At 33.4% G+C, this 27,693-nt stretch overlaps 2 protein-coding genes across 4 annotated transcripts in view; one reads left to right on the forward strand and one right to left on the reverse strand.

The window, feature by feature from the left end:
• Positions 1–1,132: 1,132 nt before the first annotated feature.
• Positions 1,133–10,534, reverse strand: LOC143058438 (uncharacterized). Its single transcript, XM_076231925.1, has 3 exons — positions 10,429–10,534; positions 6,532–8,550; positions 1,133–2,705 (listed from the first exon to the last, which is right to left on the reverse strand). Exons 1-3 carry the CDS (start codon positions 10,433–10,435, stop codon positions 2,407–2,409), a joined length of 2,325 nt encoding a protein of 774 aa, XP_076088040.1. The 5' UTR covers positions 10,436–10,534; the 3' UTR covers positions 1,133–2,406.
• The window catches only part of LOC143058436 (dnaJ homolog subfamily C member 13-like), a 72,754-nt gene continuing 55,590 nt past the window's right edge, over positions 10,530–27,693 (forward strand). For all 3 annotated transcript variants that reach the window (XM_076231922.1, XM_076231924.1, XM_076231923.1), the window contains exons 1-12: positions 10,530–10,708; positions 14,275–14,350; positions 16,059–16,134; positions 17,118–17,267; positions 18,130–18,171; positions 18,913–19,059; positions 20,179–20,235; positions 21,916–22,058; positions 24,457–24,616; positions 25,149–25,240; positions 27,092–27,189; positions 27,574–27,642. In XM_076231922.1, coding sequence (XP_076088037.1) covers positions 14,283–14,350; positions 16,059–16,134; positions 17,118–17,267; positions 18,130–18,171; positions 18,913–19,059; positions 20,179–20,235; positions 21,916–22,058; positions 24,457–24,616; positions 25,149–25,240; positions 27,092–27,189; positions 27,574–27,642 — 1,102 coding nt within the window. In that variant the 5' untranslated portion in view covers positions 10,530–10,708; positions 14,275–14,282. The remainder of the gene's footprint in view (positions 10,709–14,274; positions 14,351–16,058; positions 16,135–17,117; positions 17,268–18,129; positions 18,172–18,912; positions 19,060–20,178; positions 20,236–21,915; positions 22,059–24,456; positions 24,617–25,148; positions 25,241–27,091; positions 27,190–27,573; positions 27,643–27,693) is intronic.

Here is a 27,693-nt window from a genome sequence, read left to right on the forward strand (position 1 = left end):
ATGAGACAACTCTCCACAAGAGACCAACATGACACAGAAATTAACAACTATAGGTCACCGTAAGGCATTCAATAGGAATGAAGTTTGGACACTTTTTCAAATAATACAAAATTTCTATGTTCTTTTTTTATTTCGAATAACAATTTTTAATAACATTGCACTATTCTACATTTAACTGTAAAAGGCTAAATAGAAAAGGCTTTAATATAAAAGTAAAGAAACGCGCATATATAAACATATAAATGGAAACAATGTTTACAGTAAATATACATCTTAACTTCACAGTAAATATACATCTTAACTTCACAGTAAATATACATCTTAACTTCACAGTTAATACGCATCTTAACTTCACAGTAAATATACATCTTAACTCCACAGTAAATATGCATCTTAACTTCACAGTAAATATGCATCTTAACTTCACAGTAAATGTACATCTTAACTTCGCAGTAAATATGCATCTTAACTTCACAGTAAATATACATCTTAACTCTACAGTAAATATACACCTTAACTTCGGACTAACAATACATTTTTTTTCTAATACTTAGTCTGTTCCAAACTTAATAACTCAAAGTAAACAGGAATGGCCATTAGCAGATGGTAACGGGTCTGGATGGGAGTTTATTCATTCCTGTATTCATTTATTTTTTCTTTTAATCACGCCCCTGGTAGAATGAAGGGCGAAAAAAAATAAGTATAGAGAAAACTGGGCAAAAAAATAAAGGTGTTTAGTACGCCATTGTTCTATAACCTTTATTTTTTTGCTCAGTTTTCTCGATACCTTTTTTTTTTGCCCTTCCCTTTATCAGGAGCGGGTCAAGTCATTTTGAAAAGGGAGTTCCAACCAAATGTCCCCATTCTAAAGCATTGATTGTCAAGAAATGGCCATGGCTGTTCCAATACCGTGAACCACCCAAAGAAACGCAACTGTTTATAATTTTGACCATAGTCTCTATTCTGTAAATCTCAACTAGACCCTCATGAACTATTTCAAATGGTCAACTCTAGTGTGAACGAAAGTTGAAAGTGAGTAATATAGTGAAGTATTCTCTATCCTTTTAGTCAACCCCCCCCCCCCCCCCAAATTCAATCTATTTTTTGCTGGTGGTCAATTGTTCTATTGTTAATTTTTTTTTTGTCTTTCATTTTTATTCTAAACTTTAAGTCAATTATTTTCTGTTCTGTAAGCCCCACCCAGACCCTCCAAAAGCAGATTTGATGATGTTCTATAACTTGCAACTAACTCTTAACATTCTGATATGAGACATAAAACGAAGAGACTTAAATACAAACTTGCATAAAAAAAAGGGAAAAAAAAGAAGATGTGGTCTGATTGCCAATGAGACAACTCTCCACAAGAGACCAAATGACAAATGTTCGGTTAAATAATTATATAGCATAGTAGCACTATACACTCTTTTAAAGCAAAAACATCACAAATAGCAAAACAAACATTTTTTTAAAAACATTTTACTTTACACACATACACACTTTCTTACCTGTTGCTAACATTTATGTACAGAAAGATTCGTTGAAGGTTCATAAGTAAAATAATCAGATAACCCACGATTGAGTGAAAAGAGGTAAAACTGTTATAAAAGTCTATACAAGAAGAATATTGAAAATAGAAAAAGCAGAACCGAAAGTTCAATACTTTTGTCTGTGAATAAAAAAGACAGCCACTTCACGACACAAAACAAATAACACATGTGAAATTCAATTTGTAATTATCAAAAGTAGACAGGTACATTACATTGACCTACAATTGTTTACTTTTATAAATTGTTACTTTGATGGAGAGTTGTCTCATTGGCACTCACACCACACCTTCCTATATCTATATATGTCTAAAGGGGGTCTCATTGGAGGGTTCTGAACACCGGATCCCGGTTACTGTTTTGTCCAATTTACGTATAGCGCTTACACTATGTACTTAATTATAATTTTTTTTGTAATTTCTCATGTCCCACTAGACTTCATTTCCCGTTTTCACGGCACAGTAATTTGAGTTTCGCGTGTCACACTTACAAAAAAAATTGCAAACCCGCATCACGCTTAATTAGACCCCAATGAGACCCACTCTAAATCGACTGGAAGATGCACCTTTAATTATAAGGTGCGGTTCATATATTGTTTTTGATCAAATGAGAATGTCAAATATTGTTGTATCCAAGGATTTGTATAGTAAGATCCTTGTTGTATCGTACAAAATTTTTGTTAAAAAGGTTTTAATCTAAAGTAAAATTTTCAATTGTATTCCTAAACACAGTTTAATATTAACATCATCTATATTTTAGCAAAGGGATAGTGAAAGACTAATTATTGGCAGTATAATTATATAAATTGTTCGCATATACTTAAGTTTCCAAGTGTTCAATTTTGCGCGGAATTAAATCTTTTTCAAAGTCTCAACCTCTGTGCATATATCTTCATTGCACGTAATTTTAGACAGAGGTCATCGTAACCAATGACATGAAAAACTCGAATTAGTTCTTCAATATTTGCTAGAGGTCCTTTAAACTCTTTCCAGAATAGCATGGCATGGTACACCCTATCTTGCAACTTGTCCTTCCCGTAATACGTCTGCTCAAGTTCCGCCATTTTTTCTTCTGGGAACCGGAACTTCTTCATCAGGTACCTTAACTCGTTCTTGTTCAAATTAGTCTTGATAACATTGATCATCTTCATTAAAAGCAGTTCTGAAAAGATAGTCACATGATTCATGAATTTAGGGATTTCTCTAGACAACTGTGCACATGTAATGCGCCATAGCCAAGACATTCTTTTTGTGTGCAAATAACTCTTCACTACATGCTTCTTTTAATATCAAAATATAAAGAAAATAGACAATTTCGATTCGTACTGCAGAAAATCATTTGCAAACTAGTTATAGCTGACTATGCGGTATGGGTTATGATCATTAATTGTTTAAGACCGTACAGTCCCCTATAGTTGTTAACTGCTGCCAGTTGGTCTCTGATGGAGAGTTGTTTGTTTCATTTGCAATTATACCACATCTTTTTACTTTTATATCTATATCGCTTCTTTTGATTATTACTCATGATATGTGCCATACATTGTGAATATTTGACAAGCTTCTGTGATAATGCTCGAAGCTGATATATAAAAAAAAATAAAAAACGACTGCACATGTTTTCAATAAGTTAGCCTCTGAATCACGACTGTGGTAAGTGAGGTAGTAAGAAGGAAAATAAAATCCAATATAGTAGTTTCATTTCAGAAAATGTTATAGACGAGTATTAGTTCACTGGAACTAAGTCTTGCTTTTAAAGAGTCGGCTTACGAAATCAATAACATTTCGCATATATACTGATTAATCGGGTTTTTGGTTTTTGCCACGCTATCATATTCACTAATGTTATAATGTAATGCTATCCGATGAAACATGATTTAACCGTTTTCTTGATTAGCAGTTTCATTGCAGTTTTTTCTCGATTAGCAGTTTCAATACTGTGAACTACATGTTAAAGATACTTCTGAAGAAAACTAGAAGGCATTTATAATATAAAGTAAGATATTACGCTGTATTAGAGTTAATCACTAGAACTTAACGCGGCAACAATGCCTGCAGATGACACGAACTTTATTTCTTTTTGTGACTTTAGCCTATAATGTTATAAGGGAACGAGAGTAAAGTTTTATTTACATGTTATATTTTAAAACAAGAGGCATTACAAATATTTCTCAACAGGAACATTTTCTAGTTATTCTATCTGTACTAAAATTTACTCCAATTAATAGCTACTTTATATGCGTGTTGAAGAAAATAGATGTTGTTGTTTTTTAAACCGTTTTCCGCTAGTCATAGTGTTCCAGTGAAAAATTATAATCTTCATGATAAGTAGATGTGGAAATAAGAAGTTGTGGTATGAGTGTCAATGACAACTCTCCCTCCAAGTCACATATAGTGTAAAAAGTAAACAATTAGAGGTCAAAATATGGCTCACACCGAACAACAAGCTATGAAGGGCCTCAAAAGGACTAGTGTAAAATAAATCAAACAAGAAAACCAAAGGTCTAATCTACATTAAAACAAGAAACGGGAAACACTTATGAACCACATCAACAAATGACAACCAATGAAGAGGTTCGTTTAACTGGGTGTTGCATTGTGAACACTTATTCTGTGCTTGCTGGATAACCTTTCTCACGACAAAAAGCATAACAAATCAGAAGTCAATGCTATTTTTGAAAGTTATCATCGATATGAAAAAAGTAAAGGAACATATTTTGGTCGAAGAGCAGAAACGCTTCGTGTTTCAAAATGTGGAACGTTATTGTTTTCTTATACTTTAATAAGCTCCTTCCACTTGTTATTTTCACGATAGATGTGAATTAATGTTATATATCTAAGTAACAAAGAGAGATTAATAATCATATATAGTGTTGAGTCAATGATAGATTTACCTATAATAATTGTTAATCAGAATATCATTGGTCGCTTGTATCGGATATGTTCCTTATGTCGTAACTACCATCCCCTTCCCTTTTCGCAAATGTGACCTACCGAATTGGACTATTTACCGGGTTTGTAATAACATGAGTAACACGACGGGTACTACATGTGGAGCAGGATCTGCTTACCCTTCCAGATCACCTGAGATCACCCTAGTTTTTGGTTGGGTGGGTGTTACTTAGTCTTTAGTTTTCTATGTTGTGTCTTCTGTACTATTATTTGTTTGTTTGTCTTTTTCTCCTTTAGTCATGACGTTGTCAGTTTATTTTCGATCTTTGAGTTTGACTGTCCCTCTGGTTTCATTCGCCTCTCTTTTGTAACTGGGTTTTCATGCAATATGAAAATGTGATAACACCACGTCATGTTTTTCACGTGTGATATGTTTCAGCCAATGAAAAAAAAAGATTATGTAAAATGTACTGTAACTGTTAGTTGGCAAAAGCATTTTATAATTTACAATTAAGCTCCTTCTACGAACTAGCCCATAGTTATATATATATATTTGTTCTTTTGAATCTAAATTTTAAGGAAAAACATACTGATAACACGTGTTTCAAACATTTAAAGATTAACTTCACTGATATTTGATCTGAATTTGGTCAATTTTGATTTGGGGGAAACACCACAAAGGGGGTCCACAATTTTAAGTGAAGGTTTGTCAATAAAGATATATGCTTTATAATTGTGCAAAATATGAAATACTCTGAACAATGATTACGAAAGTAAAAACAATGATTTGACATATATTTTCTAGACCTATGATACAAAATTTAGTCACCTGAATACAAAATCAAAATGGTGTTTTGGAAATATTTTCAGAACACAAAGCAGCAAATGTGTGTCATGAAACTATATATTTTAGATAATCAGGTAACATTAATGTATGTCTTCCAATAAAAAATAAATAAGAACAAACATAATTTTACCTTCAAATTTGTTAATGAAGTAATCTACAAACATTTAATTATACATGTAGCATTATGTAAATTTATTACATCAATATGCAATGCATGGGAAAGCTTTTAATATCAACACAATCAGGCAAACAACAAGATTTTGTGAAGATGGATATGTGGTTTCAAAGGGTTCAGATTTCGGGTAAAGGAGTTTAAGTGGTTGGATCATGAAAAACTAAAATAAATATATAAATCACCCCCTCAAATGTCACGATCACTCGTGGATGTATATAAATAATGATACGGCATGAAAGACTTAAATGTACTTTTCATAAGACAGGTCTCAGGCACGTAGAACAAATATTGATAACGTGATATATTAAATGTTGTTTTAAAAAAAACTTCAATTGGTCGGTTGTTATCTAGAAGAGCTTTCGATAGGAGTGCAAATGATCATTAGTTCGATTTATACTTGTCAAAATTTATAATGATGGGTTACACTATGAAATTAAGAAGATTTAGTATGATTGAAATTAGACAACTTTACACCAGAGACCAGATGATGAAGACGTTGACAACTGTATAGGTCATCTTACGGCCCTCAACAATGAGCAAAAGCCATACCGCAAATACAGTAAGCTATAAAAAGCCCCGGAATGACAACACTAAAATTACTGTAAATTTCTTCCTACTTCAATTCTGGTTTTTATTAAGAACGAAAATGACCATGGCTTGCTATGTCGTAAATTTTACATACACTTTAATCGCAATTTACATTTTACACATGCACCTATATGAACCCAAAACCTATTTTTTTATTTTCATCTAGTTTTTAATTCATAAGCGTTTAAAAGCACCAGCTCCAACACAACGCTCGAACACAAATTAGGACACAATAAGCAATTTCAAAACTCACGTGCATGAATGTGGGACTGGATGGATCTGTATCACTTCTTTATTCTTTTGTTTTTATACCATTTTCATTATTGAGTATTCTTTATTTAGTTTGCCTATTATTCTTTATTCCTTGTCTATTTTTCTTTTTTCTCTATTGTTTATTATTCCCATTTATTCTGCACTTTTTGCCCATTTTAGCTGATTTTGTAAAACCCATCCAGACCCTCACGTATTTTTAATTATACATAAACTAACCTTCTCGTTCTAGTGCCCTTCTGATGAAACGACCAATCGGCTGCATTACACCACTAACACAGACGTCCATTGGTGGAGTTTTCAATGGGTTGTTATGGATACGAAGGTCTTTCAGCTTTGATAAGTTATCAAAGTTTTCTGGGAGGGATGTCAAACAGTTGTCATTCAAATGCAAAACTTGTAACTGTGGAATATCGCAGATGCTTTTTGGCAGTGTATGAATGTCATTGTTGTCTGCAATAATCGATTTGATGTTGCGCATGCCACTTATGGTATTTGGAAGAGTTCGTAGCGAGTTCTTTGAAAGAATTAGATAAGAGATACTTGAAAACTCTATCTCGTCTGGAATAAGTGGAAGCTGATTTCCGTTTTCTTGGTCAAATTTCAACCTTTCCAGATTTGGAATTGAGAAAACAGTTTTTGGAAATTCTAAAAACTGGTTATTAGAAAGGTCAAGGTCGTTGAGATTCTCCATTTCAGCCACTGTTTCTGGAACTTCCTGCAGACGATTCGTTGACATGTCTAAAACCTGTAATTCTTTCAGTGCACAAAGATCAGTATCAAATGATTTGATATTGTTTTGGTTTATTTTCAAAACAACAAGTCTATCAAGTTGAGAAATGACGGGTGGGAGAAATTCAATCGAATTATTACTTATATCTAATACCTCCAGAAGCTTGAGCTCGCAGACGACCTTGGGAAACATCGAAAACTTGTTATTGTTCAAGTTCAACTGACGGAGTCGAATAAGGCCTTTAAAGTCGTCTGCTAGAGTCTCGAGCTCATTGCCATCTGCTGATAAGATTTCAAGATGAACCAAAGAACCTATGGCGTCTGGTAATATTTTGAAATGATTATTTGAAAGCACAAGGGTATGCAGTTTTCGAAGATTCTCGATTTCGATGGGGAATGATGATAGGTCGTTTTTCAGCAAGCTCAAAACTTCCAGCTGTGAACACCAGCATAAGTTTTCTGGAACTTCTTTGATGCAGTTATCTCCTAAATAGAGCTCTCGGAGGTCATAGAGTTTTGCAATAGAGTCAGGAATAACATTGATTTTGTTGTTTTCTAGCCCAATGACCTCTAGTCGTTGCAATTGAAATAATTCCTCTGGTATTTCTTCAAGGTCATTGCTGTTTAAACCTAAAATAGTTAGATTTTTTAATTGACCTATTTCTGGTTGAATTTCTTTAAGACGATTTCCAGAGAGTGCCAACTCAGCAAGATTTTCCAACCATAAAACTTGAATAGGGATAAATTCAAAATCGTTGTCGTCAAGGATAAGTTTTTCTAAAGCTAGAAAATTTTCCGTGTCACGTGGCAAATTTGTAATTTGGTTCCCAGAGAGAGTCAGTTGTTTTAATCCGTCAATTTTGCATATCTCAGGGCTAAGAAATTCAAGGCTGTTTCCATCCAATGACAAAATTTTCAAATTTTCCAAGTTTGAGATGGACTTTGGCAAATCTTTTAGCCTATTGTCGTTTAGTGTTAGAATTCGCAACTTTCGTAAGTAACCAATCTGTGAAGGAATTTCCTCCAATCGATTCCCATTGGCCCTGAACTCCCGTAAATTCTCAAGGCCAGACACATCAGGTAGAATTTCTTCAATGTCATTATCAGATATATCCAGTTGTATAAGTTTATCCAGCAAATAAACAGTTCTGCTTAGAACTTTGATTTTATTTTTAGCAAGAACGAGGGTTTCTAAATTCTTCAATGAAATCAGGTCGTCTGGAATTCCACATAGGTTATTGTCTTGCAAATAGAGCGTTGTGAGATTTTCATATTCAAATGTTTCCAACGGTACTTTCGGGATACCCTTACATGACAAGTCTAAAGTCACGTATTTGCCTTGCACGTGCAAGTGTTCTTTCACGTTCACCTGGTTTCTTTCGTTTGTTTCTCCTTCGTCTACGATAGCTGTAAATCCCGTATTTTTTGGAACTATTTCTAAAATGTTATTGTCGGTTTCGATCATAACTTCCATTTCTGTGTAAGGCTCTGTCTCGCCATTCATTTCTAAAACGAAAATGATTGAATTAAATTAGCATAACGCGTCCAACAATATTCACCGAGACAATTTTGTCAATTTACAAGAAAACTGAATCAGGAAAAGAAACTGTTGAGAATTGTTGTTTGGTTGTAAGACATTTTCTGGAATTTATCTCGACAAGCTGCCTTTGTGGTTTAAGATCGAATAGAGATGAGGGGGATAGGTTCTTTATCGGGACTTCTGGATCGGGTGTTTTTAAGATCTGGATTTCTGGATTGACACTTTTGGGGTTGACCCTTTCGAGTTTCGGGATCCGGGAATTCTTTATATGAATTTCGGGATGTCGGGATTTAAATCTATTTAAATTTTCTGGACCTCCGGATTTCGGGTTTTTAAGAGCGGGGTTTCGGGATCAGGACCCCTCCTATCTCCCCCTCCACCCCCCAAATAGACACCTCAAGGCAAAAGTTAGATAAGAAATAAACGGAAATAGATATAAGAAGATGTGGTATGAGTGCCAAGGAGACTACTCTCCATCCACAAGTCACAATTTATAAAAGTAAACCATTAAAGGTCAAAGTACTGTCTTCAACACGGAACACAGACTCACACACGCAATAAAAAAGTATCTACCACGATTAAGCGCTGAAAGTGGAGTTAAACACCAATTAATCAATAAAAAATAGAAGATATGGTACGATTTTCAATGAGAAAGTTCTCCATCAGAACTATCAGAACCTATGCTAGAAAATCTTAATCATTATTTAAAATCAGTAAAATAAAAAATTTAAAAAAACATGTATACCTTCTTCAACAAAAGTATTAAACCCTTTACGCCTAGCTTTATCGTATCAAGGACATCACTATACCAAAACTTGACCACACACAGTGAAACCTGGCTAAACCGAATCCTGCATAAACCAAAAAACCTGTATAAACCAAACATGTTCTTATATAAACACCGTCATATCAAATTGTATGCGTTGTGAACCTGATAAAACCGAGCATTGGCCAAAACCGATCCAAAAGAGGTTCGGTTTAAACAGGTTTCACTGTATAATTTGCCAAGGTATTTAAAAACGCGAAAAGAACGAAAACTGTAACATAAATGGTTTTAAAAAGACATCAAATTTAAACACCAACTAAAACTTGGGATTCCTGTCGAGGTTTTGTAAGACTTCAATGGTACAGCAATAACGGCCCCAGTTTCCCCCTCCCTTGTACATCAAATGACTTTAAATACAATTGATTCTTCTGTCTTTGAAAAATTGGCACTGAAATCCTTTAGGTCTTAGTACTTTACTATTTTTATCAATTTGTGACAAGATAATGACATATAAAACAAGATTTTTGGGGAAAGTGTATTGTGAAGATTTTAGCATTTATAATTATAGTTATTACGGTTTGTGGAATGTTACTACATTGCAAATAAGTACTAGAAGTATACTTTTGAATCCACCTGCTTTGTTGGCCATAAAAACTGAAATAAGTGCAGAAATCCGAGATTTTAATAGATGTCAAGGCGTTATCATAAAATTAATAACAAACGAGAGGGGTCCCATGTATCATCGGTTAACTAACCATTTGGTGTCAAGGATAATCAAAAACAAAATAATCCATTAAAAAACAAATACACAGTATACAAATAAAATATCTAAATTGCTTCTAAAATACCGAAGGTATATATATTTACAAGAATAGCGCTAGTGGTCATTAAATCGGTCAATAAATCAAATGACAGTAGTTTCAGGACAGCCCCGCCCCCTTTTTAGTTTATTTTCATTTGCCTTGTTGTTTCCACGGTTCAAGATAATCGTTATAAATAAATAGAGTGTTTTGAATAGATGGAATGAAAAAAGCACGACTTCTGTATCATTTACTCTTCAACGAGAGAATCATCATACCTGTCATTTTGGGGGAATACACATCTCCCAGGACGCTAACGTTGCCATGCAAGGTGCGTGTCTCGCGTGTGTCGTGGATTTACGTGATGTGGGAGTAATCTGCCATGCGCAAGACAGGAAATGAAATATATAAACATGGCAGCCGCCAAGTCAAAGTTTCAGTTACAGATTTATTTAGATGTTTTTGATTGATATTTGTTTTGATGTGATAGTTCAACGTACTAAATTTATAGACTAGTCAAGTCCACCAGGAAGCTTGTCATCTAAATAGTTAATTAAGGTTCGCATAGTCTGTTTCTGATGTTTTTTTTAAAAGAAGGATATCTCGGAAGTATCCCCTCCCCTGAGTCGGGATCATAATCATAATGACAGGACCAAAATATTTACTTTCGAAATAGATTTCTGAAAAATAATAAATAAACGATGCTGCTTTCTGCAACATTTTCACACATGAAAACTAAATATATGTACATTGGTAGAACATAAAAACTTATCATATTGCATAATTCAATCAGATACCGAGACAGGAAAAGTTTAGCATGTTAAGGATAACAATTTTTGTGAATAAAATTGAGAATGGGAATTGGGAATAAGTCTAAGAGACAAAAACCCTACCAAATAGCAGACAAAAGTTGAAGGCCACCAATGGGTATTCAACGCTGAGAGAAAATCTAGCACCCCAAGGTGGTCCTCAGCTGGGCCTGAAATAAAATTTGAATTAGTTCAGTGGGAAAGGATGTCACACTAAAGTGGGTCTCATTGGGGTCTCAGCGTGACATGGGATTGCCATTTTTTGGAAGCTCCCATAGACTCAATTTAAAAAACACCATAAAATTTTTAAAAAATCCCTACCTACCTACCCTAACTTTTTTTCAGATGTAACTAGAACCACACATACTTCTTTCTTTGGCCTAAGAAGCCACAAACTTAAGAACTCACAAATATGTTACTTTCATGTATACTCTAAAATCGATTCCACATATGAAAGTACTTTCAGTATACATGTATTTGATTCAGCAGTGCATGAAATTTACAGTCATTAAATATTCATTAATTTCTATATATCATCATGAAATTTCAATGCGATGTGTACTGTACAACATGAAAATTTTCCATAAATGTACATATACATTTTAGGTACACATACAAACTCATATCATAAATAAGGAAGCATTTAGTTACCTGAAAAAGAAGATATGATACATACATGATCATTTTATGTACATCCTATTGCTTTTTTAGACAGTACAATTTGACTTCACAAATAACAGGTATATACAGTGTTCTCCCCAGAAATTTTGGATAGCATCACATTTTGCGTAAAAAAAAAAAATAACTGTATTTTTTTTAATGTTGTTTGTCGCGTCGCGTTGATGCTCTATTTCCTTTATATGTTTTAGTTTATATTGTTCAATTCATAACTGAGAATACAATTAAACTATAACCACAAAAACAGTTGTTTCAGTTTATGTCTTCTTTATTCATTTATAGTTACAGAATTATTTTTTTCCTCTTGTGCCAAATAAAAATAAATATGTGGTTTCAGTTACCCAACAATAAGTCAAATGAATGAATGGTTCATTACAGTGCAACCTGTATTTATACAAAACTAAATTATCTAGTACACAAAATTAACTACTTTTTATATTATATCAAGTAAAGATAAAGTAGCAAAAGAAGCAAAAAAAATCAATTTAAAAACTTTTTTTTATCATGTTTATGAAATTCATTGTTTCATGCCACTCAATGAATTAGTCCCAGTTGTTTCTTATCTTTACATCAAAATCATATGTATTTTTAACAAAGTTATCTAACAAATAGTCTGTTAATGCGTAGTTTTCTCTCTTGGTTTAATTTTTCTGTCTACTGTCCATCTGTTGTCATTATCGTGAAAATGCGGATTTTTGTCATATCTGGTCCGGTTCCGATCCGTAGTTTACACAAAAATGTGCAATGGCGGCAGGGCTCACACTACTTCAGAATTATAGGGAGAAGTGACTTCTCTTTTTGAAACTGATAGGGAGAAGTGGTGAGATTTGAAAGAGAAGTGCTCATTCGCGCGGTGCGCTACAATGTTTGGATTTTACAATAGTATAAAGGGCCATATGTAAATAATGTTCTTTTTATGTTGTTCAATTCATATGAGTAAAAAATTACAATTAAAGTAACATTTGAAACTTAAGGTTCTTGTGAGAAACTACCAACTAGATATCTAGCACTAAAAAAAAAAAAATATTTTAAAAAATGTAAAGAAATTATAATATATCAATTACATGATTACAATTTAATTAAAAATTATCTTGTGTATGAAATTCAGTGTTTCTCATAAAAAAATATAAAAGTTATTAAGCTGGGCCATAATATATTGATATTAGTATAATAGTCTCAGAGTTAAGCAACTTTAATCAATAGTTTGAAACAATCCGTAAAAAATATAGGGAATTATATACACCAATCAATTAGATGTAACCAAAAGTCTCTTAATGAGTGGAATGCGTAATTATCCCCTTTGGGATCAATATTCTTCTGTCAGCTGTTCCATCCGTGCGTCCGTAGTAAATATTGTAAAAGTACGGATTTCGGTCATAGCTTGTCCGGTTCAGATCCGTATTTTAGAAATCGGTCAATGGCGGACTGCAAGAAAATTTACAAAAATAAACGATGTTTGACAAGTTATTTGGAAAGGAACATGACGGTTTTAATGCAATAAATGGATTAAACATTTACTGGAGGCAACTTTTGTCACGTTTAAATGAAGTAACAAACTTAGTTTGCCGCCGAAATTTAGGTTGATGTACGTTTTCGAGTAACAAGCACCGAAACTTGCGGGAATGCAGGAAGTGATAAAAAGTTGTATTTTTATCAAATAACCTGCTACACACTGCGAAGACAATGCTTCAACCTCTTTTCTAAAGATAATGAATCGTTTATGTCTGAATTTCTTTAATTATCAGTAAAAAAATTGATGTTTCATTAACTTGGTAAAAATTGAAAATGTCCGATGACGGAAGCGACTGAAAGCGACTATCGTCAAGAACAGGGCGACTTGATTTCGCTTTTGGGGGTCGGGGAAAGCGAAGTGACGGTCGGGAAGGCGACTTCTTCGCCCAAGTCGCCTGGTAGCGTGAGCCCTGGGCGGACGTAGAAAAATTAACGAAAATGAGTCCGAGAATAAACATTGTTTGACAAGAGATTGTGAATGAATAAGACACTTTTAATGCATTAAATGGATTAAACATAAACTTAAGCCAATTATGATAACTTTTTAAAGAAGTATTAAACTTATTTTAGCTCTAAACCAAAATTCTTGCTCTCGTATTGCCGGAAGAGAAAGAAAGTAATTTTTGGAGAATTGCACAAATAAACGACCTTTTAAAAAAAAATAAAAATCGTTTCAATCTCTGAAATTTCGTAATACAAAACGTTGATTTCGAATTGTTTTGTGATTGCATTTTTCCATGTCGATATTGGTGATTGCAGACACGTGGTATTAGTCATGTCACAAGTGTCAGCTTGGGATATTCGCATCCAAACACTTTTACAGTTATCACCCTGAGGGCAATTAACACCTAGCTATTTAATCTCTTAATTGCCTTTAGTGTCCGACTTAAAGGGATTACAATTAAAGGTGATATAACTTTTATGATCATAATCGATAATAGATGAAAGTTCAAAATTGAGGACAAGTAAAATAGCATCTTCAAAATAATTATAGCATCGCGGGAATAATTATAGCGTCGCGGGAATTATTATAGCATCACGGTGAAAAAATATAGCGTCGCGGTACCGCGACGCTAAAACGGCCTGGGGAGAACACTGATATAGTTGGATAATTTTTAATTTCAGGTGACAAGATGTCGTCAATGAAAGATAACCAGGATTTGGCATGTTATTTCATAACAAAGCACTCATGGAAAGGGAAGTAAGTATAGATTTAAAGACAGGTTCAGGTCAAGGTTGGTCAGTAAATGAAGGCCCTGGTATTTACCAGAGGTATATATATATACAATGTATCAATAATTTAATTTTGGATGTAAGACATCTTCTGATTGGCTGATGTCGTTTTGTTTATCATGTCATAGACATAATTCTATCATGTGACTGTGACGTCATGATTTTTTTTTCATGATTTACACCGGTATAAAATCAAATTTAGAATTAATTATAGGAAATGACTGTAGTATTTTTTTCTGTCTATTCAAAATACCATAAAAAGTGTGGTGTACACTTAATAATAACCCACTACACTGATTATTCAGTGTGCACCACATTTTTTATGTTATTTCTTCTTAGACAGAAAAACAATATTAAAATCTAAGGTTAAATAAATGATATTTATAACAGTGATTTTGCTAGCACTCGTCACTTTCGTATTTTAAGAAAGGGTTTTCTCATTGGCGAAAGTATTTCAAATCAGTTTCGTCACTTTAATTTTGAAAGTGTAAAAAAAATTTCGCAATAAAAACTATAAATCTACCTGTCTTCATGTTTTTGACAAGTTTATGACCTCCAGGTAATTAATATTTTCAACAGGTGTTACAAGTTGTAATTACAACTAATCTGCTTATTGCCATCAGATGGGTCACTTATCTGTAATTTATTAATTAACCCCATAATTGAATGACCATCATAATTATTTTCCAAGGAAAATCAGTCAGTCGGCATTTCAACAATCAGGAGTATAGTTTCATCATTTAATCAAAAATGTAACAACCCGGACAGTTTGCATTTGAATTTCGATATTTCCCAAACGATCACAATCTGGAGTTAGTTTGTTGTAGATTCGTCATTCGAAGGCATTTTTCGTCATATTTGATTTAAATTTTCATCAAAAACTTTTGACAATTTCTATTTAAAATAAAGAACTTTAATGTGTTTATTCAAAACTTTCACGAGTTCAACAGGTGCTTCCTGTATTGTGTTCTATGCATGCGTGAAAGTATTCCTTTGACTATTTATAGATATTAAAAACGTAAAATACAAAATCATTTAGAATCAATTAAACGAGAGAGACAAATATATATCTCTTACTAAAGGAATTTAAATAAAAAATTATATTTTCTGATGAATCCAGACTCGTTTAATTTATTATCCATGTGTCACTTCCCGTTTTTCGTTTCATTTTAAAACCGAAAGTAGAAAACATGATCTATTTGTGATTTGTTAACAACTTCTTTTATACATGTTATAATACTTCCAAAAAGGATTTTATACATTTCAAACTTGATAGAAATGATTTCCAAATATCGATTTAGACCTTTTATAAGGATAATGATTATGCTGTGAAATAATCATTGCAAATTAATTTCTGCTGTGATTCCTTGTTTAAAAAAATAGAATCCAACTTTTGTTGATCAGCAATAACCCCTGGAACAAACTAAAGAGAAATTGTGAACTAAATTTCTGGATTCCATGTCAGAATCTTTCATAATAATAACCAATACAGTCAAATCATACAATAACTGCCAATCATGCTGGTGCCTCAAACCCTTAAAATCTGACTAAGTCAAAAGATGAAGCTAGTAATATAATAGTATTATAATCTTGGAATTTATCCTGAAACTACATTGATATTAAGGCATAACATTGGTGTTCATGACATGCAAAATAAACATTTCTATTTATTTCAGATATAAAAGAATATTTTCAGTGGGTACACTAGGCATAACAACATACAACCCACAGTCATTGGAAATTACAAATCAGGTTCGTTTTTATGCCCCATTTAGGGGCATTATGTTTTCTGGTCTGTCCGTCCGTCCGTCTGTTCGTTCGTCCGTTCGTCCGTCTGTCCCGCTTCAGGTTAAAGTTTTTGGTCGAGGTAGTTTTTGATGAAGTTGAAGTCTAATCAACTTGAAACTTAGTATATATGTTCTGTATGATATGATCTTTCTAATTTTAATTCCAAATTAGATTTTTAACCCCATTTTCATGGTCCACTGAACATAGAAAATGATAGTGCGGATGGGGCATCCGTGTACTGGGGACACATTCTTGTTATGAGATAAATGACAACAAATTAATCTAGTTTTTAGATAGTGCTTAATTCATATCTTTGCTAATTTTTTAGATGTTCATCTATTTTAATGTTAGCTATTATAGATAAAAAAGGATAACAAATTATTAAAAAAAAAGAAGATGTGGTATGATTGCCAATGAGACAACTCTCTACAAGACACCAAAATAACACAGAAATTAACAGCTATAGGTCACTGTATGGCCTTCAACAATGAGCAAAGCCCATACCGCATAGTCAGCTATAAAAGCCCCCAAAATGACAATATAAAACAATTCAACAAATTAGCAGGTTATATTAGCAACACCATAATTTTATTGGCTGACATAGTAGATAGTTACCAGATGTGATTGATTGCATGGTCCTCATAAGGAAAAGCAAACTAAACTGCATTTTGAACATCGCACATTCAGATTAACCACATAGTAGTGTTTCCTCTATTAAAGTCTTACAGTGGGTATAGGATCAGCATCATGCAGTTTGGACACTTCTTGCTTTTATTTTTAAATTTAAAAGGACTGTATTATAACAGACTTCTGGTTATTTCTGAAATAGTTTATTTTAGCACATTGACCTCTATAGATTTTACGAAAAAGGAGATGACCCTATTTGATTGTTAAAAAGTTTTTAGATATCTAAAAGCTTAGAATTTTTTGATGTTATGTATTTTCAGTGGCCCTACAGTGAGTTTGTTGGTATTGTACCCAATGTGAAAGCTCCAGGGAATAATGAGTTTATAATCACCATTAAGAAAGGACCAAAAAAGACGGACACCATGAAGTTTTCTACGGATCACAGAGCTGACCTACTTACTGAAGCACTGGTAATGTAACAATTAAGAGCCTCCTCATGGGGATTTCAATTATTTGATTATTTGGACACCCCTATGAGGGGCCTCATTTAAGAATGCAAATTTTTTGGTTGATATTTACCCAAAACATTCTCTAAATTGTGATATGGTGACAAATTTTACCAAAAGTGCTTGGTAACTGAAATCAAAACACAGCTGACAGAAGTAAAAAATGTGTAAGGGGTTTTACAGGTTAAAAGAAGAATGTGCCATATGTGCCATATGTCCCAAAATGTTTCTTTTCTCAAAGTGAAGTTTGCCTCCATATAAGCTATGAAACCTTTACCACTAAACACAGATCAAGTACTAATTTGGGATGTGTTACTTTTTGCATTATTGAGTTAAGTCCCTTTAAAAAATTATATGCAAGCTGGGCCATCATCTGTATCCTTCAGTTATTTATTAAGCATGAATATTATAATTTATGTTTTCATAAGATTGTAGATTGATAGTTGTTTTCCTGACATCAAGTTCCAAATATTTCATGCATGTTCAGAACGAAGAAAAAAAATTTGATAAAACAATTACAAATGTAGAAATTTGAAAAGCTTAGGAACAGTCAGAACATTTTAATTTCCACTTGCAAATAACAAAATGTTGGAAAGGGGAAGAAAAATTGAACTTACAGCATCCCATCCACTAAATACTTGGATTAGTTGTTCACATGTTCATTATTGTGCATTGCTGAAGACACTACTTTTTTACTTCATATGGATTCAGATTGACCTACCATATGATGACAAGAAAACATGATTTTATGGAATCATTACCATAAAATTATCATGCTGTGAAAACGAATTATAAGTTGTGAACAATGTTTCTATATTTATTTCAGAGATTTAGAAGCAAGTTTGCTGAAGTGACCCATACCCCAAAGGTAAAATTTCTAATATAATTTGAAAGAATTCTAGTGAACTATTTTGCATTCATATCTTTTAGCCTATTGTCATGATTGTGTATCTATCAAGTGGGTTGATGGGTTGCACATATACTACTGGGGAGTTATTTATTTAGTAGAAATTTCTTGGTTTCAACAAAAATTATATTTTTTCCGATTGTTGATTTCCTAGTTTTGCCAAGGTTTGCATACAGCCATTTGTGAAATTCATATTTAGTTGAACAGTTAAATTTTTGGTTCAACTGGGTCATTATGTGCAATTGATTTCCCATAGGCGGTAATGTTAATGTTTTCTTCTGTAGCTCAGTCCTTAGATATGTATGAAGGCTCCTTTTAAAGCTGAGACATTTTTACATTGATTAGATTTTCAGGATATGAAGTGCGATTCATTCATCATAAATTAACACAACTCTTATAATCCTTTGTGGCAAATACTCATGTTGAAAAACAAAATCAGGTACCCAATGACCTATGATTCCATGTAGTATCTAACACATGTGAAATTTGAAAGAACCTAGAAATTTGACTATCAGGGGTCAACATATCTTTTAAAACTTGTATATAGTTTTTCATGTTTCAATGACTTCTTAAAGTAGGGTTTCATTAATTGTGACTGTTTTAATGCTTTTTAAAGTATTTTATTTAACTTCTTTCTTGCAAACAAATCACAGAAAACAGCCATTAACATTATCACTAATTTCTTAAATCATGATCTTTCAGAGGTTTAATGCATTCAAGCAACACTGGTCAGAGTCAAGAGTTCCTGTGATCTTGGAGGTCAACCAGTCCTCCTTGGATCAGATTGATCCATCAACCAATAAGATCCTTTGTTCCTATGACTACAAAGATATGGAAGGACTGATATTGGTTTGTATGAATTAGCCCCTGATTCTGTAAACCAACTAATTTTTGTAAATACAGTCAAACCTGTGTTAAAACCTGTGTTATAAGACCAATAATTTTAGATCCAATAAAACAGGTTTCACTGTACTTTATTTCACGTTAAGTCCCTTCTAGGCAACTTTGTTGCAATTAATTTTGTGATTTCTTTTTTTACTTGTTTACTTTATGTAGGGAAACATCCATTAAAGTTTACATATCGTGACAATTTATTTTCACATTATTTTTCCACTCTCAAAATTAAATTGCTCTTAAATTAGTTGGTTTAATTGATGCCAGTCTGAATAGATATAGGAAAATGTGGTATGAGTGCCAATGAGACGACTCTCCATCCAAATAACCATATTGTACAAGTAAACCATTATTAGTAAAAGTACGACTTTCAACACTGAGCCTTGGCTCACACCTAAAAGCAAGCTATAAAGAGCACAGAAAAAATGACTAGTGTAAAACTATTCAAACAGTAAAACCAACGGTCTAATCTATACAAGAAAAGAGAAACATTTATGAACCACATTAACAAACGACAACTACTGAACATCTAGTCAACTTAGTGACAATTTAATTTTGGTTTAATCAGCTTTGATCTGAGTTTTGATTTTAATATTTAGGCTTAAAAAAATCACTTAAGATACATTTATTACCAAAATGTGCATCTGGTTAAGTTAAACTGGTGCTGTCAATTTTACTCATTCAGTGTAGAACATTAGATTTATAAAAGAGGGGCGAAAGATAACAGAGGGGCATGCAAACTCATAGATCAAATTTAAAATGACCACGCAATGGCTACAAAAGAAAAAGACAAACAAACAATAGTACACAAAATACAACATAATAAAATAAAGACTTAGCAACACAATAATAAACTGACTGCACAAACCTCACCAAAAACTTGGGGTGATATCCGATGCTCCAGAAAGGTAAACAGATCCTGTCTCACATGTGGCACCCTTTGTGTTGCTCATGTTAATTCAAGACTTCTACATAGTCTAATTAGGTTGGTCCCATTCTCAATAACATTCTCTGATCATGCCTGCATATAATCATGAAAGTATGTATTACAACATGTGACTTTGTGTATTGTAGATGTCAGGAGATTTACCTGGTGGTGTATGTGTAGCTCATGGTGGATTTACACGATTGGTATGTATAGTAATCAGGGGTCGAAATTAGCGCTGTTCCGGTGGTCCGAGACCAGTAGAATTTGCGTCGGACAAGTGGATTGTGTCAGCTGGTGGTCCGGCGGACCAGTAGAAATTTGCCGATAAAAATCTCTGATTGCTTCGCAATCTCGGTTTGTTTACAAAAGAATTTACCTGCGACATCAATTACGGAGGATACTATGTATTTCAGTTGATAAAGTTGTCAATAAATAAACTCATCATAGATACCAGCACTCAATTTTTTGCATGTCATTTTTGCAGGGCCAGTAGATTTGGAGCCGGACCAGTTGATTTTCAGTCCACTAGTCCGGCTGGCCAGTACACAAAAAAGCTTAAATTCGACCCCTGATACTAATGTACCTATATTATCAACATGATATTGTACTATGATAGTAGATGATATAGAAATTGTTTTTATGCCCCTGTCGATGCAGAAAGGAGATTACTTTTTACTCTTGTCCGTTTGTATATCCGAAAAATTGGTTTCAATTCCCCAACTTTAGTTTGCCTCAACCAAATGTAATGAAACTTATACACAATACACAGATTTAGTTTGAATATTGGTGACGTCACATATAATGTTCTAGAGTTAATATGCCTCTTTACAATTGGAAAAATTTGCTGAATTTTTCATTTCTATTCTCTAACTAAAGTTGGCCACAAACAAATGTTCTGAAACTTATACACAATACTAATTACCACAAAAAAAGCAGATAAAAATTCGGTTCTCTAGCTGAAATTGCATCAACCAAATTTTATGAAACTGATACACAATGCTTATGATCACCACAAAAACTTGGATCAAGTATGATTTGGGTAGTGTCACCTTTATCATGTTTATAGTCCCTTTATTAAGTTATATGCAAGTGCGTGTATCATCTGTGTCCCATAGACCTATTATCCATTTATTAATAACTTGATACATCTTTCAAAGTACTAACCGACACAAAACTTTTGAGTATAATCAGATGCTCTTGGAAGGACATCTGATCATGTGACACCCATTGTATTACTCAGAAGTTAAAGCAGATTGCTATGTAAAGATTGATTGATAAATGGTGTTTAACACCACTGTTAGCAACATTGACAATATCAATTCATACCTGCCAACTGACCTGTCACTATTTGCAGGGGATTTCCCCCATGGAGGCTCCCAAATTGAAATTTTCAAAGAGCAATTTTGTCCACAATTTAAACAGCAATTAATTTTACAATGGTTAAATGCTTGTTAAAGTATAAAGAAGCCAAAAAACAAAATTTTAATATATTTAAAGGCCCCCTTGAAGGTTGTGTAGGACTATAGGAGCCATCTTGCAAGTAAAACCCCCATGGGCATTTTGAAAAGTTGGCAGGTTCGCATGATTCATGGCAGTCAGTTTATAATGTTGTAGAAAGCTAGTACCTGGGGAGAACCATGACCTTCCACATGAAATCAGGCAATCCTATTCAATTACATGCAAGATTGTAGTCAAACGCACCAAACTAATGTTATGAAATTATACATGTTACTTATTACCACAAAACACACATTAAGTTTGAATTGTAGTCAAACACACCTGTCATGTGCATGGTTTATACTAATAACAACTGTGTTGACAAGATAGGCCCAGCAATATACTGAAGAGTTATGTTCACAGAAATATTTTTTCTAATATTTCAGCATCTGTTTGCTCTAGATCAGCGAGAAGCTTTAATAAAAGGTGTAATGGAGTCAGCAGCAGCTTATGTAGGAATCTCTGTCAAACAGAGAAAAGACCCTGTAGGTTTAGATCAGTTTGCCACTCATAGGCTTGGCAAATACAGGTACATTTAATATTTCTTAGTTCACTTTTATTTTGAAAAATTTCAATAATTTCAATAAAAAGATACAAAGTGTTTTAAAAGTTGATTTAATCTCATGTCAAGTTGTTTATGCATGAATAGTTTTAGGGGAACCAAATTGTTTTTACATTCCAACATTTAAAGACATTTTGTAAAAGAGGAGGAAACTATTTTTATGCCCCACCTACAATAGTAGAGGGGCATTATGTTTTCTGGTCTGTGGCTCCGTTCGTCCGTCCGTCTGTGGTTTCGTTCGTCCGTCCAGGTTAAAGTTTTTGGTCAAGGTAGTTTTTGATGAAGCTGAAGTCCAATCAACTTGAAACTTAGTACACTTGTTGCTTATGAGATGATCTTTCTAATTTTTAAGCCAAATTAGACTTTTGACCCCAATTTCACGGTCCACTGAACATAGAAAATGAAAGTGGGAGTTTCAGGTTAAAGTTTTTGGTCAAGGTAGTTTTTGATGAAGCTGAAGTCCAATCAACTTGAAACTCAGTACACTTGTTGCTTATGATATGATCTTTCTAATTTTAATGCCAAATTAGATAATTACCCAATTTCACGGTCCATTGAACATGGAAAAGGATAGTGCGAGTGGGGCATCCGTGTACTTTGGACACATCCTTGTTTTTAATTCAAACATACATAACCCACTAGGTCCTAGGGACGGGTCTGACCTCCAAAAATATTGTCACCAGGAAAGCATTTTCTATACTGATATTTATTTAAAACTAACTAGTATAACAAAGCATGAACATTTTGACACTAGAAAAACAGTTGTACTAGAAAATATTGCTAACAGCTTGATGAAATGAATGCCAAATGAATAGTGCAATCCATGCATACCAAATTATTTCAAATCCATTGTTGTGAAAAAAAATAAGACATACTGTAGATTTTTAGCTCACCTGGCCGGAAGGGCCAAGTGAGCTTTTCTCATCACTTTGCGTTCGTCGTCCATCGTGGTCTTTTTACTTTTACAAAAATCTTCTCCGCTGAAACTACTGGGCCAAATTAAACCAAACTTAGCCACAATCATTATTGGGGTATATAGTTTAAAAAAATGTGTCCAGTGACCCGGCAAACAAACCAAGATGGCCACCATGGCTAAAAATAGAACATAGGGGTAAAATGCAGTTTTTGGCTTATAACTCAAAAACCAAAGCATTTAGAGCAAATCTGACATCTGGTAAAATTGTTTATCAGGTCAAAATCTATCTGCCCTGAAATTTTCAGATGAATCGGACAACACGTTGTTAGGTTGCTGCCCCTAAAATGGTAATTTTAAGGAAATTTTGCTGTTTTTGGTTATTATCTTGAATATTATTATAGATAGAGATAAACTGTACACTGCAATAATGTTCAGATAAGTAAGATTTACAAATAATTCAACATGACCGAAATGGTCATTTGACACTTTAAGGAGTTATTGCCCTTTATAGTCAATTTTTAACCATTTTTCGTAAATCCTAGTAATCTTTTACAAAAATCTTCTCCTCTGAAACTACTGGGCCAAATTAATCCAAACTTGGCCACAATCATCTTTTGGGTATCTGGTTTAAAAATGTGTCTGGTGACCCGGCCATTCAACCAAGATGGCTGCCACGGCTAAAAATAGAACATAGGGGTAAAATGCAGTTTTTGGCTTATAACTCAAAAATCAAAGCATTTGGAGCAAATCTGATGGTTAAATTGTTTATCAGGTCAAGATCTATCTGCCCTGAAATTTTCAGATGGATCGGACAACTGGTTGTTGAGTTGCTGCCCCTAAATTGGTAATTTTAAGGAATTTTTTCCATTTTTTGTTATCTTGAATATTATTATAGATAGAGATAAACTGTAAGCAGCAATAATGTACAGCAGAGTGAGACCTAAAATTAAGTAAACATGACCAAAATGGTCAATTGACCCCCTAAGGAGTTATTGTCCTTTATAGTCAATTTTTAACAATTTTCATAAAATTTGTAAATTTTTACTAACATTTTCCACTGAAACTACTGGGCCAAGTTCATTATAGATAGAGAATTGTAATCAGCAAGAATGTTTAGTAAAGTAAGATGTACAAACACATCACCATCACCAAAACAATTTTGTCATGAATCCATCTGCTTTCTTTGTTTAATATTCACATAGACCAAAGTGAGCGACACAGGCTCTTTAGAGCCTCTAGTTTTATTTTTCGTTGGTTTCAAGGAAAACTTGCTTTAATTGCATGGTTTTGTCAAATTTTGCATACAAACCTATAGAGAATTTATTATATGTTGAACATCTAAATTTTTGGTTCACTTGAACCCCTGAAATCAATAACAGTTAGTATCCCACAAATGATAATGAATCATCAGTGCACAAAATCTTATGAACTATATTACTTTATTTTCAGTAATGATGAAGCCCTGACATCCTACACAGAATTCATGGTTCAGAAGATCTCACCACGCCATTCTGACTCCGTCAGACGCACACTTTGTTTAACAGAAACCTGTTTGGTTGAACGTGATCCTGCTACATACAATGTAGCCACACTAAAGCCTCTCTGTGATGTAGGTATTTCTGATGCATTGTGGGTAACTATTTTTGACAGATAACACCCATCTGGACAAAACCTAGCAAAGTTTTTCTGAATTTACAGTATATAGAAATAACAAGATGTGGTATGATTGCCAATGAGACAAAATGACATAAGAGTTAACAACTATAGGTAGCTGTTTGTCCTTCAACAATGAGCAAAACTCATATTACATAGTCCGCTATTAAAGGCCCTAAAATGATAAATAAAAAATAATTCAAATGAGAAAACTACCGGTGTAATCTATGAACAAAACAATGAACAAAAAACATTTATGATAACCAGGAACAAACAACGACCACTGAATTACAGGCTCCTGACTTGGGACACTGATTGACTCTGATCATTTCATGATATGCATGGCTTTACACCCTGTTTTAAAAAAGTTGTCAATAAAGGATCATTCTATTTGTCTGAACCCTTACACATGTGTATGTACATTACGCCTAGACTGTGATAAAAGATGACATTTTGCAAATGAAATTAAGTATTCTTTCCATTTACAGATTTTTGCGATTATTAGGGACCAAGAAAACCCACAAAAATTCAGCGTTGAGTATGTAAAAGGTGCAATAAGAACTTATCAGTCTACTGACAGGTAATTTATAGTCCATGATTAAGTAATTATCTCCCTTTTTAAGTAGACTTTTATAGAATTTGTTATCTCCCTTTTAAGTTAACTTTTATAGTATCTTGTTACCTCCCTTTTAGATTAGCTTTTATTAGTTATATAAATGATCTTTTGAAAAGTGAATTTTATTCACATGAAAATCTGGTGAATAGAGATCATGACTATTAACTTGAAAATAGGTAATTTTTTTCTGGGGGAAAATAAAACCTAACAAATAAACAAATAGACTTGGAAACTTTCGTTTTCGGGCTGTACCAAAATTGATATTGTGGGATTGTAGGCACTTAAAGAATGTAATTGTTGGTGATTTCATTTTCTTAAAAATTTTGTAAATGATTTGGGTAAAATTGAAAATTTAATGCTGTGGTTGGTTGGGGTCTACAGTGTTCTCCCCAGGATTTTTGGATAGCGTTGTGGTAATCGCGTAATTTTCGACAATGCTCAATAACTTTATTGCGGCGCGCGGTTTGTTTGTAATTGTTTATTGCGGCGTGCGGTTTGTTTGTAATTATTTGTTATGTGTTTTTATTATATTATGCTGTTGATGTTTCCTCTTGTTACGATGTCCTCATCATGCTCATGGAAGTTACAGTGTACCCCTTAATGACGCTTTGTTTGTTAATGTTATTGTCTGGATAAAGAAGAAGAGTATTTTTTTCTCCATTGTAAATTCATATATTAAATCCTCATACTATCGATCTATGTATAAAACTGGAGGAGAAGTCTTTTTCCATGATGGGTCTACACCAGACATGCCTGTGTGAAGATTTCTTAGCACTATCAGGTAATGTTGCAGCACATGCAAGGACCAACAATAAAGTCATTGTCAGCTTCTGTTTCAGTGTTTGGTTTTGTAACCAACTGTAGCAGTGTACTGTTAACCTTACGACGTTTGACAGGAATTAACATTTTTCTGCATAAAGATTTCTCATTTTTATGACCTTAACGTTTTATAATATTTAAATGGCCTCATCCAAGCTTGACATCGAGACAGTAAAATTTCTCAAGTCGTATCAGCTTGGGTTTGTTTTTCTAACATATGCTCTCAAATTGCTATCAAATGGTAGAATTTCTGACTAAACAATTATAAGTTCGAATAGGGGATAATGAATACTTAAAAGACTTGCTCATTTTCGGGGTTCGTATGGATAGTAAACCCGGCAAATAATTTGTAACAGACCCCTGTGTTTGATCGTTTTTAAAATCCTCGTTTGTTCAAAAATCGTAAAACAAGTTTGTGAGTGATGTCGGGAAATGCGGTCAATTCATTTCATCTCATTTCATTCATATATGCCTCTATATATTCTTTAAATTAAAACAATAGATGTCAATGTTGAAATCTTTGTTTATTTTGATCTTTCAAAAACGCCATTTTGTAAAATTTATTAGACTGGTCCCGTGGAGTTACTTTAATACAACGGAAATAATTCTTTCAAAAATCGTAAACCAGTCAATCACGTGATCCGAAGTGAAAAATAATTGGGAAATTTGAAAAAAACGAGAAAAAAATATAGTGACGCGTTTGCGTGGGATAGCGCTGCGGTCAGTGCAATAGGACAGCGGGGAATTGCAATAGTGCTGAAAAGCGCTGTGCTAAAACGGCCTGGGGAGAACACTGGTCTAAAAATAAGTACCTACCATGCCTCTCATGTGTTTAATATAAGAACAGCCCTTAAAAGGCTTTTCATAAAAATTTATACATAAAAAAAATTGTATCAAGTTCTGCTTTTTGCAGTTCATTAAGTGTCACACAATTAAGCAGTAAAAAACTATTATGCAAATTTTAGATTATCACTAATTTATCCTCTTTATTAACAGGGACGCCTTAATTGCCTCTGTCTTGGATGGGGTCAGAGCATCTGGTAATAGAGATGTCTGTGTTAAAATGAAATTTACATCCAGGGGTTATCGTCTAGGTGAGTTCAAAAAGTTATATTCAAGGTATAATGGTAATGTTTAAAAATAGTTATTTTATCAATTGGTTGTTTTTTAAAGAGGGTTTCCCTAGCAAAATGATTGATGTTTATGGGCAAATCCCTGTTTGAAAACAGTTATTCAAAACTTTTACATGATAAACATTTGAGGTTAATTTGATTTCTTTTAAATAGATTCTTCTGAGATTAGAGTCTGATAAACAGTTTTTTTTCTAAAAAGTTAGTCGCTATATTAATTCATAGAAGTTGGAAAATTACTTATGTTTTATCAAGTAAAGAGGTTTACTTTGTTTTGTATTTTATAATAGCTTACCCATAATGCATTGCTTTAATATTTTACCCATAATCCATCATACTCCATTACAGGTCCATTTACAGTACCAGTAGATGAAGAAGTAGAAAGTCAACATTTAAAATTCTTCTCTGTAACACCAGGTAAATTATATAGTCTATTGTCATCTTCTTTATGGTTAATTTTTTTTATTA

This window comes from Mytilus galloprovincialis, chromosome 14 (assembly GCF_965363235.1).
Source record: "Mytilus galloprovincialis chromosome 14, xbMytGall1.hap1.1, whole genome shotgun sequence".
NCBI classification, from domain to species: domain Eukaryota; kingdom Metazoa; phylum Mollusca; class Bivalvia; order Mytilida; family Mytilidae; genus Mytilus; species Mytilus galloprovincialis.